At 43.4% G+C, this 19,528-nt stretch overlaps 2 protein-coding genes and 1 non-coding gene across 4 annotated transcripts in view; all 3 read right to left on the bottom strand.

Moving 5' to 3' along the window:
* Positions 1-1,618: 1,618 nt before the first annotated feature.
* Positions 1,619-5,143, bottom strand: RpL13A (ribosomal protein L13A). The gene is made up of 6 exons (XM_084595147.1): positions 4,993-5,143; positions 4,374-4,446; positions 4,104-4,169; positions 2,614-2,861; positions 2,204-2,326; positions 1,619-1,744 (listed from the first exon to the last, which is right to left on the bottom strand). The coding sequence occupies exons 1-6, from the start codon at positions 5,011-5,013 to the stop codon at positions 1,658-1,660; spliced, it is 618 nt and encodes a 205-aa protein (XP_084451273.1). The 5' UTR covers positions 5,014-5,143; the 3' UTR covers positions 1,619-1,657.
* Positions 1,811-1,880, bottom strand: LOC146208586 (small nucleolar RNA SNORD34). Its single transcript, XR_014704584.1, has one exon. It is a non-coding gene; the product is annotated as a small nucleolar RNA SNORD34 (small nucleolar RNA).
* Positions 5,144-9,333: 4,190 nt separating the features above from the next.
* The window catches only part of glu (structural maintenance of chromosomes 4-like protein gluon), a 55,720-nt gene continuing 45,525 nt past the window's right edge, over positions 9,334-19,528 (bottom strand). For both annotated transcript variants that reach the window (XM_084595128.1, XM_084595135.1), the window contains exons 22-26: positions 16,669-16,842; positions 15,383-15,562; positions 12,970-13,202; positions 11,499-11,682; positions 9,334-9,788 (exon numbers count right to left, since the gene is read on the bottom strand). In XM_084595128.1, the coding sequence (XP_084451254.1) occupies positions 9,594-9,788; positions 11,499-11,682; positions 12,970-13,202; positions 15,383-15,562; positions 16,669-16,842 (966 nt within the window). In that variant the 3' untranslated portion in view covers positions 9,334-9,593. The remainder of the gene's footprint in view (positions 9,789-11,498; positions 11,683-12,969; positions 13,203-15,382; positions 15,563-16,668; positions 16,843-19,528) is intronic.

Raw genomic sequence — 19,528 nt, 5'->3', positions numbered from 1 at the left:
CAGTAACTGTTGAGTTCCATCCGAGCTTCCACGGTGCCGGCAATCGGACTCTGGAGCTGCAGCAGTTTATATGGGACAGTTACGATTCATCCGCTGCATTTTCGCGTCCCCACGGACGATGCAATCAGATTCCATTTGATCAAATCAAGCAAATAACCAGAACATTTTTTTCAATTGGTTCATAGGAAAGGCGCGGTATCTGTCACGCTTGGCTTGCGGAGTTTAACGTCCCAAAGAGACTCAAGCTATTAGACGCCGTAGTGGCGGAAATTTCGACCACCTGGGGTTCTTTAACGTGCACCGACATCGCACAGCACACCGGCGCCTTGCTTTTTGCCTCCATCAAAAAGCGGCCGCCGAAGCCGGGAATCTGTCACGCTTGTCCCTGGACACTTGAACCGCGCTGTAAGGGTTGGTGGGAGTGAAAGTGGAAAGAGGTGCCTAGTGGAGGGCTCCGGAATAATTTCAACCACTTGGGGGACCTGTAAAGTGCACCGACATCGCAGCGCACCTCTTCGTTTTGCCTCCATCGAAACGCAGCGGACCCGGGTACTTCGGCACCAGTAGTCCCAAACTGGGTATAAGATACTCCTGGCCCAATGCCATTTCTATGCAAAATTTGAGCTCTAAGACATCAGTGGTTCAGAGAGTATTTTACGGCACGTGCATAATTTCGAGTTACATTTTGAAAATTTCAATGACAATTCTTTCCGAAGCTGGTAGTGCACCATCTCCCTTACTCACTTATTCCTCCTCCATCACGGCCCAAGCAGCTGACACCTTGCACAGACGTTTTACCAAAGTCTAATATGCCCTGCATAATGTGCTAGTAGATAAGGGTAAAAAACGTTTTTTTTTGCAGAGATATATCCAGCAAGAGCATGAGGGGTGTACGGCAGGGAGTGGTGCTATTTGGTCTCGCATACTATATATATTTAAAAAATGAGGCTGTCTAATAGCTCCAATGGCGGCCATCATGCACAATGTGAGAATTAAATGGAATAGACAAGCAGTCCTCCATCACGGCCCAAGCAGCTGACACCTTGCACAGACGTTTTACCAAAGTCTAATATGCCCTGCATAATGTGCTAGTAGATAAGGGTAAAAAACGTTTTTTTTTGCAGAGATATATCCAGCAAGAGCATGAGGGGTGTACGGCAGGGAGTGGTGCTATTTGGTCTCGCATACTATATATATTTAAAAATGAGGCTGTCTAATAGCTCCAATGGCGGCCATCATGCACAATGTGAGAATTAAATGGAATAGACAAGCAGTCACCACAGCAGTGAAATGAACACCAACTTTAAGCCTTCTACTGCTGTTCTGTCCCTTTTCCTTCACTGTCCCGGTACACAGGCAGAGACAAACTATTTCTGAAAACTTCAGAAGCTTAAGGATTGGTATAACCAATCCTGGTGGCTCAGATTGTAATGCTCGGCTACTGCCCCAGAACAAATCCAGACCCAATGTAACACCATAGTGAATGTTACCCATTTTAACAGGCTACATTGCAATGGGCATTTGACACGCTTGCTGGATAGGCAAGTTTGTGCACAGCACCATCACCAACTAGCATGCACTATTATTTAGAAAGTGCCAAATTTCAAAACAAACCATGGATGGCCCACTGTCATTTTATTACAGTTTGCGGAGATGTTCAGACATCATAGCCATAGCTCTTGATAACCTTCGCCATGGGTTCAACCTGCTTCGACGAGAGCTCCTTGGCCTTTGCCAGCAATTTCTGCAAAGGAGACGCCAAATATAAGCACCATGCTCCAAAAAGTCAGACCAGTGATTAACAGTGGTCAGGATTCTCAGTAAAAATTTGATATCACAGATCATCAAACAATGTAGGTATATAAGCATCATGGAATCCAACCTCGGATGTGTTATTTTCAAGCATCCTCTACAGAAGCATCTCCAGAATTTGATCACACAGTTTCGAACTACATAAGCACATCAGTGTAAAATACCAAAGAAACAGTTTGCTATGCACTTGTGGCCTACTTGAGGTTAGGATACATCGAAGATCTCACTGAATTAAGTTGATAAAAGACATAAGCCATGCTTCACTTGAGCATAATCCATGAATGTTACTGACAGCACAGTAGACATAGCCAAATTAAGGAGTGAAGCTTCTCAAAGAGGATGCATGAATGACAACTAGCCAGAAGCGTAGCATAACAGAGGCCATATTTACCCTGTCAGCCTTCTTGGCCTTGTAGTAGAGGGCTGACTTGGCTTTCCGCTTGAGCTCAAGAGACTCGATGACACTCTGGTATTTCCAGCCGACTTCATGTCCAAGGCGGCCAAGGGTGCAGTACTGCAACGAACAGCCAGGTTGTCAGCCATTTCACACAAAAGAATTTCGCAATGCACACGTTTGATTTAATCAGCTTAGATAAGTGATCGCACAGCCCTCCATAAGGGCTCGATGTAGGTAAGGAATGACAAGCTCATCACAATGAAATAAACAAGACTGCACAAATGAGGCTTGATGAATGCTAATGGGGGAGGGGGGAAGCAGCGCCCAAGAAGACCAGTATCTATATGCTCTAAATGTCAAGGTCCCAATGTCACTGAAAGAGGCTACAACAGCTTGACGCGTACCCTGCGCCTGGGGTTGAGCCTCAGCACTCTCAGAGCTGATGGCACCACCATGCGCTTTGTGCGGTGGTAGGGGGGCGGCACACCCTCGAACATCTTCAGCCGGTCCAGGGCAAGGGAGCCACGCTTGGTCTTATGTGGCAACATGCCACGCACGGTGCGCCACAGGATCTTGCTGGGCGCCCGGAAGTGGTACGGACCACGCGCTGGGTTCACATTGCACCGCTTGCGCAGGAACGACAGGTACTTCACTGCACACAAACGAAGAATGAGGCCACAAATTAGTCTAATTATTCTCGTGACAAAAGGTTCATGAGATGCACAATAAACAGGTGCAAACAATAAAAGGACCACAAAACCCAATACCATGACTGAAGCTACATTACAGTTCATAATAATGGTTTACCTAATTGTTTTCTCTGCAATGCACAGTACTTAACCAATGACACCAGTAAAAAGCCAAGGATGAAACATTGTGCATGTGCACTAGCATCTAAAGGTGTCTGCTCAAACTATACTTCCTGCTTCATGCTAAAGAACTATACATGAAATTCGCAGGCTGTAGGTTTTGCTCCCACTGGCAGCACGCTATTGGTTTCAAGGCAAAAGCCTTATTGAGTGGCATCAATAGTGAGCGATGCCGAAATTGCGATTATATCGATACTGAGAGGCAACCATCCTTTGAGCAGTGTTCAGGGTGGTGTCATGCTACCTTGCTTTCCATTTAGCACCGATCTATCTAGAGACTAGTTTGCAATAGATATTCTGACATAAATACCTCAGGCGGTGTGCCATTAACTGAAGAAGTTCTACCAAAAAGCGAGACAGAGGGTTGTCTTTTCCTCATAACCAATTAAACTTCATTTTGGGGAAGGCACACACTGCCATTCTCTCAATGCATAACCACCATGTAAAACTATGCTGCCACAACTCATGTCTGCCACACACATATGGTTGAAATTCTTCAACTCCCTTCACTAAAGAGTCTTTACATCAATGAAGATGCGTGCAAGTTTCTGATGTAAGGACTTCAATCGGCTCTCTTAAGCAGGCAAAAGGAATACTATTGGTATTGAGTTACAACCTTTATACATAAGCAATGTTGATTTTACTTTAATTAGCAATTAAAAACATCGTGACAACTACTCGAGGAAGAATTTCTCGATAGTCCTTTATGGGAAAGAAGTTCTGGAGTCGAAAGCTATCGGTTGACGCTTAATACTGTTAGAGATTCCAGAAAAGAAAAAATTACCAAATGTGTGAGCAGCAAGTTTCCTATCCTTGAAACCGTGTAGTTTGTGCCTCAATATGTTATTCAGCTTTTCATGAGACCAGCCAGAACGTGAACTGTAGTTTGAAAAGCTCAGCCACGCCAGGAGTAGGCTTACCATCTACATTCACAAGCCGGTATGTCACTCATCCACCGTAGCGAAAATTACAGCGCTGAGAACTTGAGGGTTGCACGGATGTGCGAAGGCGTTCAGAGCACTTACGCTTATTCCTGAAGAAGCTTCCGGAGATGCAGATCCCCTCGCATCGCACGACGACCACTTTCTGGCCTGCATAGCCGCACATACAAAAAAAAAAAAAGCACAAAATTTAAACCACAAACGAAAACTCGGGGAGCAAAGGCACTATTACAACAGTATCAGATGGTGATGCATGGTTAAGGTATAATCACATCGTACTCATACAAGTGGATGTGTAAGTTATCATCATTGTAACATATTAAACTCTGCATGCAAAAATTCTGGAGTGCTCACCATGTAGCAATGTTTTCGCAACTAGTGCGGACAGACGGCCAAGCAAGTGGCCTTGGCCGTCTATGACAAGGGGCTGAAAGAACGGAAGGAAAACGTGTCAGCATGAGAAAACTTCCGACAATCCGAATTCAGACAGAGTGACATTTTACGGCCACCAATAGTTCTGGCATCAATTTTGTGCATAGACCTCGATTAACAAAACACACGGGCAGCGATACCCCACTGATAGTAACGTTTATGCCGGCACTAGTGTTAATAGGCCTAGCAGCACCTAACACATGTGGCAGTCCGTACTCTAACACTAAAAAAACTTTCCTCCTTTAACGTCAAACAGCAAGTGAAATACGGCAGAACTACAGTTTAAAAGAGGCGCAATGAGAGGCGCAATGACCGTCATCACTAGACAAAAGCGTTCTTGAAATGCCGACAACGAACGCACATCTAGCCCCTATCGCCACGTGAAACAAATTTACCGAGAAAAATGCGTTTCTAAAAGAGTCAAGTAAAAGGAAGCTATATTTGCGACACTTATGTAAGTGCCATTCGTTACAAGGCAGAAAATATATTAAAATCGCGATATTCGAGTACTACGGAGCAAAAACCGAGCAGCAGCACGCACCTTCCGTGAAAACCCACTCATGCCGACCGCAGAAAAGGGCCGCAAAAAATGCTTGCACGGGGTTCTCCCAGAAACCAACAGGGCACTTCTGGTGGCCAGGCGAAGTTGATAAAACCGATAACACGGCCCGACAATCTTGTAAAAACATAAAAGTCTGATTTATCACAATGAACATGGGCAAAATTTATTTCGCATGAAAATTATCAAAGGCTAAAAAGTGATAAACCTAATTGGGGCAACAGACTGAAACTTTTGCAAAATGAACCATTTCTTACTGAAGTGATAGTGATGGCGCTAATAGTGAGTTAGAGAGAGATAGATAGAGGGAGTGCGGAATAAAAATTGATGAAAATATGCAGTCAGTGAAATTTTCTTTTGCTTATACAAACTGCTAATACCTGTCCAAGAGCGATACAGTGAGCACAACGTGCAAACAATAGGGGACCTTTGACAGTGTACGAATGGGCCGTAAGGACGGTTTTTAGGTAGCATTTGCCGTTTTCCGCCTTGCGGTTCGTCGATTTGACCTTGAAAAATGGTTTAAGGAAAATGTGCCTGCAAATTTCAATGGGACGGCAACAGCAGACGACATATGGCGCCGCTGCAGACGACGCGCACGGAACCTTGCCTGTTCTTTTAAAAATTGGAAAAAGACCCTGACGCAAAAAATCAATACACACAAAACAGAGACAATGGGACAACGGACAGGCACCAACTTCCGACTGTTTATTGCATAAGACAGGCACACATTTATATCCTCAAGCTACGCCCACATTCACACGACGTGCTGTCACGGCTGTGGCTTAATTATCTCCTCGCACTACATATAAAAATCGTACTCAGCCGCATACAAGCTGACTGAAGCATCAGTGACGGACATGGCTGCCTTTTTCTTTATATGGAAGGCTTCCAACAATAGCCTGGCCTCTTTGTTCTTGCTTCTGCCTGGAATCCTCTAGTCGAGGCTCGCACTTGCACATGTTGACATGGCTGACCAAATTGGCATATTGATCTTTACTTTTTCCTCTTTTTTCCTGTTTCCCAAGGAGTTTGTTTACGCATCCCCGTTTTCCCAATATAGGATTCTCCTTTCACACAGCGGATGAAAGTACGCCAAGGCTTTATTGTGCACCCTGGGCGTTCAGCGCGCAGATCCGGGGTATAAGTTTGCTCAGCTTGTTAGGGGCTCAAAAAAACCAGTGGTACCTTAGTCTGCTAACCACCTTCTTCAGATTGCGTGAAACTTGTGTACATAGGGCACAATTTCAAGTTTTACCGTGGGTCCCATCCTTCAGGACTCGTCGGACTGTGTTCTGCATTGCCCGTTGTGCTAGCCAGCGTTGGCAGGCAATAGCACTGCTTGCCCAAAAGCAGCACTGTTCTTTTGTACCAAACAAAAGTATTATGTCCAAATTGGGTTATATATTCGTCATGTGTTGTGAAGTGGAGCTTGGAACACTTTTCCTAACGTTAATCTCTCGTGCTCTGCTCCCACCAGTCGGAGAATTTCGCGCGATTCTGTAAGGGAAGCTGTGCAAGCGTGATAGCGCGAAAAGAGGTCAAACACATATGCGTCGAGTAGGTAGATGATGTTATCGCCACCAACGATCACACCGCTGGGGACATTCGAGAGAAGTCAAATTGATTTCCACCACGTCTTCTTGCCATTTTTTTGTTACGAGAAAATTAAGTTTTAAGTTTTAAGATGAACTTAACTTCACTGTCATTTCGTTAGCGCTCTTTCGCATTTGCAATACCGGGCAAGAACATATGGCATTTTGCATTTCAGAGCCTGACTTTGAAAATTCTCTGAGAAAAATATACAGCCTTATTCAAGCCAAAATATAGTTCACGAAATAGCACAATATGGTCTCCGATATTTGATAAGTGATTTAACATCTGCACTTACACCGATTTTTCGTAATCGACGAAAACTGCTCTGATCATACCTCTTTAGGATTCTAACTGTCTGTTTCAAAGATGATCACGTAGGCGGGGGATATGCTCACAAAAAAAGCGTCCTTGCTGAAGACGATAATTTGGAAGATATCGGACAAGTTTCACAGATGTTATGGTCCTGCAGTATACGCACGCTTAGCACGATAGCTGAGCAAGGTTAGTGTGTATGCTTCCCTTGACTTGATCCTCTATACAACAATTAGTGTCTCGCCTTTATCATTTTCAGACCATACTTGGTTAGATTCATCCTGGGGAACAAACTAAGAGAACATGTTTCAACTGGATCTCACAAAAGTTCAATGAGAAGCTGCTCTATGATGAGCCATTTGTAGGGAATATTAAGGAGAAAATAAGACTTTCTAAGAAATAAACATAAAAATTATATGGCCATATGGAAGGAATTTAGGACCCAAGTAAAGCTACTTGCAACTGAAAGAGGAAGTAGTCAGCAGCATGAAGAACAGAAAAAACAGAGCTGCAATGCAGGCTGCAATTTCCATTAGGTGTACGAAACTGATCATGACGAATTAGCTGAAAGAGTAAGGAAATTAAGAAATGAACTGCAAGTAATCGACATAGAGAGGTACAACATCAGTGCAAGTGCCACAAGTGAGCAGTTATGGGTGGGCGAGATACCAAGCAAGTGGTCAATTAGTGATGAAAAGCAGCATGCTTCCAGTAACGAAATTATAGATATGTTTCCAAAACAAGGTGACATCAGAGGCTTCGTTGATTGACAGTGTATTTGTTCAGCACTGTCGTGAATTATTCAGCAATGCAACATGCTTGGGGCTAGGTTTTGACAGCAAGTTCTTGAATGGCATGCCAAGGGTAGATGACAGCATCAGAAAAAGCCTTCAGAAACTAACAAGTGTACACAAGATTGAAAGGGCGATACAAGTGCTGCTGTTGGGCAAGCTGGCAGGTTCTGCTTTATACAAAACATTCGGCCTGAGCTTGCCTCTATACACCACTGCAGTCAGAACTCGATTCAACGAAACGTAAATTAACAGAAGTCTCGATTTTACAAATTTATTCCGATCCCCCTTAAGCGCCCATATGGTCTAATGCTTTGTGTAAGTTTTTAACAAAACCAGTTTCCCTATCTATCCCGATTTAACGAGCTTTCTGTGGAAAAATGAAGGTGAAAAATTATATTTGCGGTCTATTTCGTTGAAAACACCCAAAAATATATTGACTGTGAGCCAACGGTAACTTTGTGGAGAAACTTCGTCCCGTTTTTGCCGAACTGTGCAGCGCAAAATGGGAGATCTATTGATCTGAATTCAGGGAACTTTGCAAGTTGTAAAAAGCCTGCCCATTGCCAGTAGCAGTGCCATATGCCAACCCCGGATTGAGTTTTGGATGCCCTTGATCTGCCGAGATAGTTTGTTGGAGGAACACATGAAAAATCCGTGCAGTTCTTGTCTACAAACTACAAACAAGCAAAGATCAGAGACTTATTTGGTACAAATGAAGTTCCAGCCTCTTAGCACCCTTCTTGCCGACATACAATTTTTGTTGTTTCTTATCATATGTGCTAGCTATCGGTGTCGGTCGTTTACGCAGGCCACAATTTCATATACACATAGCGTAGCGGACAATAGCTGCTGTTCATTTCGAAAAACGTAACAGTACAACTTCCCTGGTTCTTCGTATATATAGTAAGTTGTGCTGTTGCATCCTTTCAAAACGGAATTCCATTTTCATCGAATTTATGTTTAACAAATACCTTAATGCGATACTTCAGTGACGCCGCTACAGTTTTATCGGATTAAGTGACCGAGAAATGTCTTCCTCCATTTAACGCAAAACTTTGTTAAATCGAGTTTTAAATGTAGCTACTGGCAGAAGGACATAAAATAAAGTACCACCTTCGTTCCACAAGGTGCACACAGTTTTGATAGAGAAAACTGAGGATCAGGATAAGTTGCTCCTGGTTGGTTCATATAGACCGATATGCCTTACTAACACCGCTTTATAAAATTTTCTATCAATTCAAACACCCCAAATAATCAGCCATTTTCTATTTCACAACTGCATCGCGTGTGAAATAGCCCTAAAGAGCATCTTGCAAATAAGGTGTAGCCCTGTCATCCCCGTAGCCGCTACACGCTGAGCGGCCAAAACAGCATTCCTGTTGCGAAATGTAAGCTGAAAAGTGCACAGGTAGTGTGCACCATTTATTATTCATCCATTCCAATATATGTGACCTAATGGGCTTTACATATAAAAGCAGCTTTTACACTTAATGGCATCGCAAACTCGTACAATTCTGCCTAATCACACATGCCATCTTTCATTTGTGTAACAAAATCTAATGCTGAACCAATGCTTGCTCAACAAGTAGTAAAAGAAATATGCCTGCAAAAACACATACACTGGCCATAGCTTCAAGCACAAGCATTTTATTGATCGAGCAAATTTACACACTTTCTTCTGATGCAAATAAACAGGATAAAAATTACTCACTGAATAAAAATACAATGGGAGAATGTAAAATGCTACACAATGAAATGCTGCAGATGAGTTATGATATGTGTGTGTATCTAAAATAGTTTTTGAAGCTTCAACTGCAACAAGTCAATAATACGACCGTAAAATTACACTAGCACAATCAGTGAACAATGATATAAATGATCTCATGCTGGATCTGCCTCTGCAGGTGAGTCTCCTTGTGCAAGAACTTGCGCCTCCGCTTGTGCAAGAACTCGTGGGTTAACAGTGCACGAGTTTGTGCAGTTGTACACCTTGTAAATTCCGATTAAGCGGTCAGCAAGTTCAAACATATTGTTCCTGAGGGAGATGATGATGAATTGAGCATTCCTTGTTCGCTCCTGAAAAAAAATAAGATGAGAAAAGCATGTTAAGGTTCAAATACCAACAGTGTGATGCCAATAACACTGGCATTATACATGCGTGGAAATATTTCTCGCTTTTACTGTTCTGATACTTATATGCAAGTGAGAGAAGCGCAGGCTTTCCCTGCCTCATCTAGTCCAGAATCGCTTTATGTAGTGCTGGTGCTGTAAGCAACTAAGATTACTTTCTCTTTAAAAATGCCAAGTGCTGTTTTCGCAGTCCCAACATCATAGGAAATGCGCTTGTACTACCTCCAGTCATGCATGTGTAGCGAGGTCAGTGTGGCAAAACGGCGAGGAAACCGAAAGCATTTAGACATTCATTCAATGCTACCGCTAGGCACTGCCTCCTCTCGGTAGAAGCCTGATGCTGACAGCACTGAAAAAGATTGGAACTGCGAAATTAGGACTGAGACATTCAATCGACGCTATTAATAGGTAATGCATCCTCTCGCTAGAAGCCTGATGCTGATAGCACTGAAAAATAAGACTGGGACTCCGAATTTACCTAGGTTGAAAATTGTTCGGAGCTGCATATCATACGAGGCGAAAATCTGACACGGTTTAATATCTGAAATCTGTAAATATAATATCGATAAATATATATATAAAAAGGTGTATTGTGCAAGAGCACTGAACAAAAGTAGAGGGCGAGCCTCAGCTCCCAAGTCGAGCTAATGTTTCGACAAGTGGACTTTTCTTTGTCTGGGCGAAGACAAGTCCACTTGCCGAAACGTCGGCTTGACTTTTGAACTGAGGTTCCCCCCCCTCCCGGCACTCTAACCTTGTTCAGTGCTCTTTCATACTGTGTAGCTGTTTTCTTTCTCTCGTTCTACCATGCATAATGTGCAGGTTTTTACAGCAATTTCTCACAGGCATTTCAGCGATGTCAATACAGTGTGGTTAATTACCTAACTAAATCTACTAATGAGCAAAAAAAGTAAAAAAAATTGGCTACCTATGTTCACACTGCTAAAGAATGTCAGCATTCTTTTTTCTAAATTAAACCCACCGGAATACTGAGATATGCAAAACGTCATTTTTTTCTGGCCATCAATTCATTTATATTTAAGCATGCAGCCACTGCAAAGAATGCTGATTACACAGTGTTTAAAGTGCACTTAACGTAAATAACATGCGTTACAAATGCTCAGTGAAGCACTCAAAATTTGAGACATTAACTTTGTCTGCTTGCATTCCGTAACTAGACAGTTTGAGTGTTTAGAGGTTAAAACTGATATTTAAGATTTCTGGGAATTATTCGTAATAAAACAAAAGAACAAACATGAGAATATACTTCGTTTGATTTGAAAATAGAATTTTTTCATCCAAATCTAACATTAATTGCTATGTGAAAGCATTTTTGTGTTCCAGACAAATTGCAGCAGGAAAACAAGTGCTGGGCTTGGAATAAAAATGGCTTTGGCTAATGCACGATCTAATGACCAATCTGCAAAAATAAGTGCCTGGCAATCTAGTAGGATCTGTGTAAGCGTATTCAGCAGATGCAACCAAGAGCAGGGCTCAGAAAACTTTTGTAACATTAGTCTAGTGTTTTCGAAACAACTGCGTGCATTGACTGAGACAAGGGCAGTCCACAGGAAAGGGCTGTTTCACTTAATCCTTGAGCAACCACATATAAAATGAGTTGCTGAAAAGAGCACAATGAGGAAACAGTAACCATACCTTAATGTAGTACCCAACAATCGAGACATTCCTAATGTCCAGTGCAGCGTCAATCTCGTCCATCACATAGAAGGGTGTCGGCTTGTAGTAGTGCAACGCAAACACAAGTGCCAGTGAACTCAAAGTCTTTTCACCTCCAGACAAGTTGGAGATATTCTTCCACGATTTCTTTGGAGGCCGTACGCTGTTGGCAGAAAAAGAACACTCTACACCACATTCGCTGCAGGCAGTAGATGGGATGGCAAGACATATGTAGGGCTCTCAAATAAGAAAACATTCTGTAACAAGAGTCAGGATCCTTTAGGGTTCTCTAGAGTAGAAGTTTGAATTTCTCGGTATTGCCACAGTGTAATGAAACTTATCTCGCAGATTTTCTACTTGTCCATGATTACTTACACCATGTTTGGTAGGAACTTCGGGCACTAATCGATTTTAAATTGCTTGTTCCTTTGACCTAGCACAGATTATTTCTACAGGTAACACTACATTTTCAATGCCAGAAACAAAAAATTCCCCTCATATTAATACACAGTATATGCTTTACTAACAAAACCTTGAAGCTTGTAGAAGGTTATCTCACAAGCACTCTGTTTTTAGTCAATACTTTAACTATTAAATATGCATCAAGTCTTTTCGGCCAATGTTTGTGACATCATCACTGCACGCGTGCAGAGCACTTTTGCTGGCCATAGGCAGAGTTGCAGTTTAACCTTGTTGCCTTTGCTGTTAGGTAGTTTCACACATAATTACGAAAAAAAAAAATATATATAAAGAATTGCTGTGGGATGAAAAGAGGAAAGTGGAGGAAGTGCTGCTATCTTCATTTTTAATAACAATATTTATACTGCCTCAGGGCATCAGCAGGGTATGAGATGAAGAATGAATAAATGATTAAATGAATGAAAAAAGGTTGGCTGATTATGAAGTCCAGGAGTAAGCGATGATGAGGTCCCTGCGTCCAAGTGATATGCAAGGCAGGATTGCTTGCTGAAAGGCCAGCTATTGGACGGTGGTCGGTGGACAGTTCCCATTGATCGCTTCTTACGAGCGGCCGATCCCTCAATAAAAATATCTAGCCTAGTTCAACGGCGAATGGCTGGCGGTGGCTAATGACATGCTGCCGGACAGCCATTCGCCAGTTTATCGCGAGAAAATCGCTCGGATGGGTCGGGGTTTAAACAACCCCAGGTGGTTGAAATTATCCGCAGCCTTCTACTTGAGCGTCCCTCATAGCCATAGTCGTTTCAGTACGTGGCACACTATTAGGCCATATCAAACCATACTTTACCTCAATTGCATTGGAAACAGACAGGCAGCCAAGTTTCCCACTTAACTTCACGCTGATTCAATCGAACCGTTTAAACACTCTGGAATGTCGTCCCTGAGCCCTTGAAGCATAGCACAGCAAGAAAAACAAATGCATTTTTCTAAAACAGCTCAGTGTCAATGCTAGCCAAGAACATACACACACCTGAAAACAATTCCTTCCGAAAAGGGGTCCAGAGAATCGACCAGCTCAAGCTCCGCATCACCGCCCAAGGTGAGCATCTGGTACGTCTCTTTCAGCTTGTTGCTGATGATGCCAAACCCCTTCATGAACTCGTTTAGGCGCTGCTTGCGCAAACTGTCATGGTGACGTCGCTGTTCAGCCCGCTTCTCTGTCACTACCTCCAGTTCAGCAACCCGCTGTCTGTATGCTTCTTCCTGCAAAAGACAGTCATCCCCAAGTCAGCTCAGACAAAGAGGTTAATCATGCCGGAAAAATACTCGTCACAGAGTCATGTGGAACTCCATTGACGGGTCCCTGAAGTGGTTTCTGTTGGACTGGGCTAAATATGTTTTCACAGAAGAATTTCTGCAGCTTGCACTTAATTCATGGAGCTATATGTGCATGAAAATTTCCCTTATCTCATGAGGTAGCTTTCCTTCCCAGTGGCCATTCCAGGGCTCGCATTGCAAAGCACTGCGCCAATCCGGAACACTTCTGGTTTAGCTAGGGATAAACTAGACAGTCAGCAAAGTGGCCTCCATGACTGCTGCTAGAATTAAGCGCACCATCACTTAAGTCTTCTATTACTCACTACTTGCAAGCCTTCTATTGTTGCCCTGTGATGACGTGGCAGCTAATAATAATAATAATAATAATAATAATAATAATTGGTTCACAGGAAAGGAAAGGCGCAGTATCTGCCCCACTTGTTCTGCAGACACCTGAAAAACCCTGTAAGGGAAGAGAAGAAGGTGGGAGTGAAAGCGGAAAGAGAGAAAGGGGCGCCGGAGTGGGGGGCTCCAGAATAATTTTGACCACCTGGAAAGCTACTATTGTCGCTTCTTAGTGCTCGGAGAGGGTGAAAGCGCCTGTGCGTCCTTGTGACAGCTGCCACAATAGTTTGTGTATAGGCCTCCTGCTTTTCCACACTACACTGTACCTAATTGAGTTTTCATCAACATTTTTCTTCCCTTGTAGGCTGTGTTGTCTGTGGCTGTGTCTGTAGATTCCAGAGGAGGCGCCTCTCTGCACATTTTGTTCAGGGCGCATCACTTGGATGACGGGGGTTGGGGGCGAGGCAGAAGATGATGCTTCAGCACCGTCAGACAAAGGCAGCTTATTGGGGAACAGGTGTGGGATGCAAAGACTTGTGGAAACTTTTATATTGAACTGCTGCCATTTGTCTGGTGACACTGCGCACCTCCACTTCCCTATAACCATACACATCAACCTGAAAAAAAAAATGTAGCTGAAAGATTGGGCTGGCCTTGAAGAGCTCAATAATGTTAGTGTGATGGTTTTAGTAACTGCATACTGTTTTCCGAGCACCCAAAGCCAGCAGAAAAATTAGTTATTTAATGGGACCTTTGTTTGGGAATTATAAAATAAACAGCACCTAATGGTCATCTCATGGCACCTGTGAAGAGCTTCTTGAGGCCACGTAGCATCAAACTCTCCAACCCACCATGATGACTCAGTGGTTACGCGCTTGGTAAGACGTCAGAATATACCGAACATATTCAGGTGGTTTAAATTTTTCTGGACCCTTAAACTATGACGTCTTTCATAGTCTGCGCTGCTTCAGTATGGTAAACCTCGCATACTGTACATACCCTTCCTCTGAGATGGTATGGTGATGGATATGGCCAGATGGTGAAAGGCATGGCACTGAGAGTGCATGTTTCTTCAGTATGCGGGAGGGACGGATATGACATTTACATTGCACAGGCCTTACCTGAGCAAAAAATAAAAGCACGGGTAGACATGTCAAAATTAAATGGAGCAGTAAACACGCGAGGATTTGGCTCTCTATTTTTTTAGCAGCATGGAGAACAACTTCCTTAACAATCTGCATTTATCAGTATGTATTCTGCCACAAATGCCACCTTCAGCTCTGTGGCTACCCACTAGTGCTTGTACTGTCAATTTATGTGGCTGTAATGCTGCACTGCTTCCTCACCTTTCACTATTAAAAAACAGGTCTTGCGAAGTTAATCCAAAATGAACGTAATCAACGGGCCTTTAGAAAACATACTTTCAGCTGAAGGCAAAACGTGAAAAAAGAAGGCACCAGTCATAAATCGTGACAACAGTCACGACAGCAGAAGGAACGGGACAACTGTGAAAGGGAAAAAAAAAAAAAGACAGCAGAACTGTGATGCTGCAGTGAATACCAGTAGGTTTCATACAATCCAGAGTTAAATGAAGGTGTGTGATACTATGTACAACCAGTTTGGGCCTCCAAAGATGGGTGGTTAATACACAAAATGTTTACACAGCCATTGGGTCAGCCTGATCCAATACACATTTTTCTCTCTGGCCGCAAAATCGGCACCGCAGCAATGCTGCACACAAATCTGCCTCATTGCCACGAGGAGTGAACTACAAACCTCACCTTTCGGCGGTACTCCTGTATGGCAGCCATGTTCGGCTTCATGGATGACAGGTTCTCCTTGTTCATTGTGCATTTCATCACTAATGTTTCTTCGTTCAGCTCCTCCAGGTCTTTTTCTTCTAGTTCAGGCAATGTAATTTCAGCCTGACCATCAATCTTGTGACATTTTAGTTTCTTCAGCTATAAACAGAACGAACAACAGCGTATTTTAATAAAAACAGAAATGAACTCCACTCTCTGGCCCTTGCATGCCAGCACGTGCTTTTTAAAACAGAAAGAGTGGCAAATGCTAGAAGTTTCTCGAAAGAGAAAATTTGATTGAAGCATGGAGAGAAAGAAGCTAAAAAGGCTTCTCAACAGAAAATACTACAAAAACATGTCAGCATCATAAAAAGGAAACCAAAAAATTATAGTCTCTTCCTTTCTGTCTGTTAGAAGTAAGGTGGGTGAACAACTAAGGTTTGGCGGAGCATCCATGCTTGCACACAGGAAACAACAAATGGAAAGGACGGCCAACTGACCTTTGACTTGCTCATCAACAAAGACACCTAAGGTGCAAGCTGGCCACACTGGGCACTGTGTGCCGTGATCGGCTGCAGGGATGACATGACGGTTTGCTACCACAAAGTTCATATGAATAAAAGTTAGAACTTTGCCTGCAACTTGAGCACCACAATACCTGCATTTTCCTTCAACTCCTTATGAATGAAGTCAGCAGTTTCTAACATAAGAAGAAAATGTTTTCTTCATTCTGCTAGCATGGTTCATGCCACCATTGGCGGAAGTTTCGATGTTAAATGGACGCCGAAAACAGACCACAATCACAACTTCTGATCTTTAGGATGGCTGCAAATTGGGTGCAGCAGGACATGTTTTGCTTGCGGGCACCGATAGATTTGCTCTGGACACCACTGTTGACTTTCACGCTATCCCTGACTAACCAAAGTTATAAAACAATTGCAATTGTTAGAGTTAACTGTTAAATATTCTGAATTTAAAGAAGGCTGAAGAACTAAAAAATTAGTTCAAAGCATTTTTACTGCACCTGACATTAATGGTAACAATGCATTAGTAGCAGCGTGAATTAACTGGCAGTCTGAATTAAGCAAGTCTGAACTAATCCAGCCCCATGCACCAAATGACACTAGCGTTAAAGGACCCATGAAAAGCTATTTACTAGAATTATAAAACGCGCAATAGCAATAGGTATCCCATCAATCCTCTCTGCAATGCAAAAATGTTTAAGCTAGCTTCATTAGCTTCATCAGAAAAGGTGAATGGCCCACCTCTTTGGTCCAGCGCGCCACTTTGGCCTGGCGCTCTTGAAGTGCAGCCTCACTTTGCTCCAGCTGGTTCTTCAGTTCAATCTGCTTCGAGTTGAGCGCATTCTCGGCCGACTTCTTGCTGTCGATCTCCGCTTGCATCTCAGCCAGCTTCTGCTTCATGGTTTTCAGCTCTTGCTGCACGAAAGTAAAAACACAGGCAGTGGTTACTTTCAACTAGATCGGTGAGCTTCACTTGTGAACGATGGAGGCAGGAGTACTGCTGTGACACTTGCAAGAAAATCACAAGAACAGGCTGTTCAGTTACAGCCGTCCGATTGCAGACACCACAGAAACCAATCATCCTACCTAGAGAAGTTCTTTTCTAAGAAAGAGATCCTCCCATCTAAAAAAAAAAAAAATTTTTTTAACAAGTTGAGAAGTATTTCCAGTCTATCTTGTTGAGTGTAGGCGAAAGCTTTAAATGAATTGCAGGAAAGGTGTAGCACATCTAGGAAGGCCCATGGATGGAGGCAACCGCATGCCAGTAAAGGCCAATAATTGTAGTGCATTTTACCTCTACCGATATAAGTGCAACAGGCAGCGACACTTGGCCCTTTACACACTAAGCGGTGCCGTAGCTTGTTCGGCGCAGTCAAGTATTAAAACTGATCGTGTTAACTGTCAGTGGAGTAATACAGATGCGGTCATATTGTCATCGCCTGGCTGTGCGTCAGTGGAAGGTGGCACCGACCAAGACAACGGTGCAATTGGCTTCGAGACTGAGCAGAGTCGCCACCTTGCGGCAAGACCTAATCAGAGTGGATGCGCACTCGCGTCGTCTGCTAGCAGCGTTTACGTGTGCGTGTACGGTCTGGTGTCTGCTGTTTGTTTCAGGATTCCAGTGTGCTCTTATTAACCAGTCCACCTCTTACGACAGAAATATGAGCAGGCTATGGTCCCATGCTACAATGAAAGCAATAATTGCTTTTACTGAGTATCTCAGTACCTACATTGCTCGCAGAAAGTGCATTCCGGGTGGCAATTTTCTTCCCAGCGTGTCTCAACAGTGAACAGTGGTGAAATGCGCTCGGTGTAATTGACCCTAAATTTGTCTGTCTTAAACCCGCATATCTATCAGACACGTGCACAGCGGTGAAAAAGCGAAAAAAAAAAAAAAGAAAGAAAAAGTCACTTGGCCAGTGTGACGCAACAAAAATATCAGGCCCGGGAAAATTGCATGCAAAATGACGCCAGCAAACCTAAAAGATGGGTGGTTGCGTGCCTTGTTTGCTTACAATGTGCCCTTCTTTTCAGCAGCATTTGTCCATTCTATGGTTTTCATCAACAATTGGAGCGCTCATGGTTTGATGAGGGCATGTTATCTATAATTGACAGGCCGCCGCAAACTTGGGAACAAATCGACACTGCAAGCGCAAGTATGTCTGCAAGCGGTGCCGGCTGCTGATCCACACTATCGGAGCGACGGGGGCGCCACCTCCAGGCTGATCTTGCAGCGAATAGCTGTTGGGATGAAACAGCAGATTCATAGAGGTTTCTGGCAGGATTTCAAGGTTGGAAACCTCGTTAAAAAATAAGGGCATTTGCACTCTACGATGTTAACGATTGTCAAGGCTGATCGGTTTCGTGCACGAAATAAGGACTGCTGCCAGTATACACACTACTGCAAGTGATGCTCACAGCAATTGTCAAGTGTCAGCTACTGCTCAAGTGAGCACAAATTTCCAACTTTTTTAAGCATGCTTACGTTATTTTATGGTTATTTATGTATCCTGTAATAACGTTTCAGTGCTTTTTAAAATGACTCGCATTGTTCAACCCAATTCACTGATCGCTACATGCATGGAAAAATATGCAGGCGTATTGAGTATGTCCCAGATGTACTGCTCCTACGCTCTCCTGACCCCTCATACTGGTGCTGGGCAAACAGCACCAGAGGAGAGCGAAATGTTTCCAAGAGTTTAGGACTTCGAATCATGAGGATTTAGAGTGAACATCTTTAGGATAATTTCAGCTGCACTTATTTCTTATTCAGGGTTTGCTTCTGCTTTATCCTTACGAGTCCTCATGCAAAAACTGCATGCAATTAAAGCCTGTGCATAACTAAAAATTGCGGACTTCAAATTTTCCCGATTACCAGGTTCAACTGCAGTTTGCTTGCTATATAAGCAAAGTCTAGAACCACTAAAAAACTGAATGAAAGTGCACCCAGTAGCACTATCCAAGGTAACTGAGCACTGAGTAAGATGCTTGGTCGTATAAAATACAGGAAGGTGAAAACAGTCTGCCAATTTTCCACGACAGTAAAATCTCAGTGATATGAACCTGGTTAATACAAATTCGTTAACTTCCCCGGTAGGAGCGCATGGTACATGACGCACAGAATTTCAGATGTCACAAGCATCCTCCCACGCTACTATAGATGATATCAATGCATGAAACACTACCGCGCGCCCCGAGCAGTATGTACTGCCTCCAAAGAGCTGATTCCGTAATTTCCAGTTGCACTGTTTGTGCAAGTAGTAGTTTATGCCATCGCACAGCCCATACATCTTTGATGTTGAGATCGCCTGTCGCACTACACGCAGGGCGAGAAGTTTGCGACGGTGTGTGAGCCGTAAATTGCCAATGTTGCGATCGTCAGTGATGTTACACACCGCAAGCATTTGACAACGGTGCATGCACGGGCTGCACATTGTGACCTCCATGGCGGCTGCTAGTCATGCTGTACACATGTAGGGAGCAGCTTGATGCTGACATCACAACCTCCGACCACGCTATACGTACCGCCAGTGGCAAGCTGTGGCTGTGCAGCTGCAAAAAAATCTCCTCAGACAATCAGATCTGCGTGAATGCCTTTCTC

This window comes from Amblyomma maculatum, chromosome 1 (genome assembly GCF_055883805.1).
Source record: "Amblyomma maculatum isolate TAMU_Amacu chromosome 1, ASM5588380v1, whole genome shotgun sequence".
Classification (NCBI taxonomy): domain Eukaryota; kingdom Metazoa; phylum Arthropoda; class Arachnida; order Ixodida; family Ixodidae; genus Amblyomma; species Amblyomma maculatum.
This window is presented reverse-complemented; position numbering and strand designations above follow the sequence as displayed.

Bases quoted from the DNA above. Each gene is read 5' to 3' on its own strand.
- RpL13A (XM_084595147.1), bottom strand. From the start codon at position 5,013: ATGAGTGGGTTTTCACGGAAG. The intron at 2,862-4,103 runs GTAAGTGCTCTG...GTTTGTGTGCAG, and splicing joins AAGCTTCTTCAGGAATAAGC to TGAAGTACCTGTCGTTCCTG. The intron at 1,745-2,203 runs GTAAATATGGCC...TCTCCTTTGCAG, and splicing joins AGGCCAAGAAGGCTGACAGG to AAATTGCTGGCAAAGGCCAA.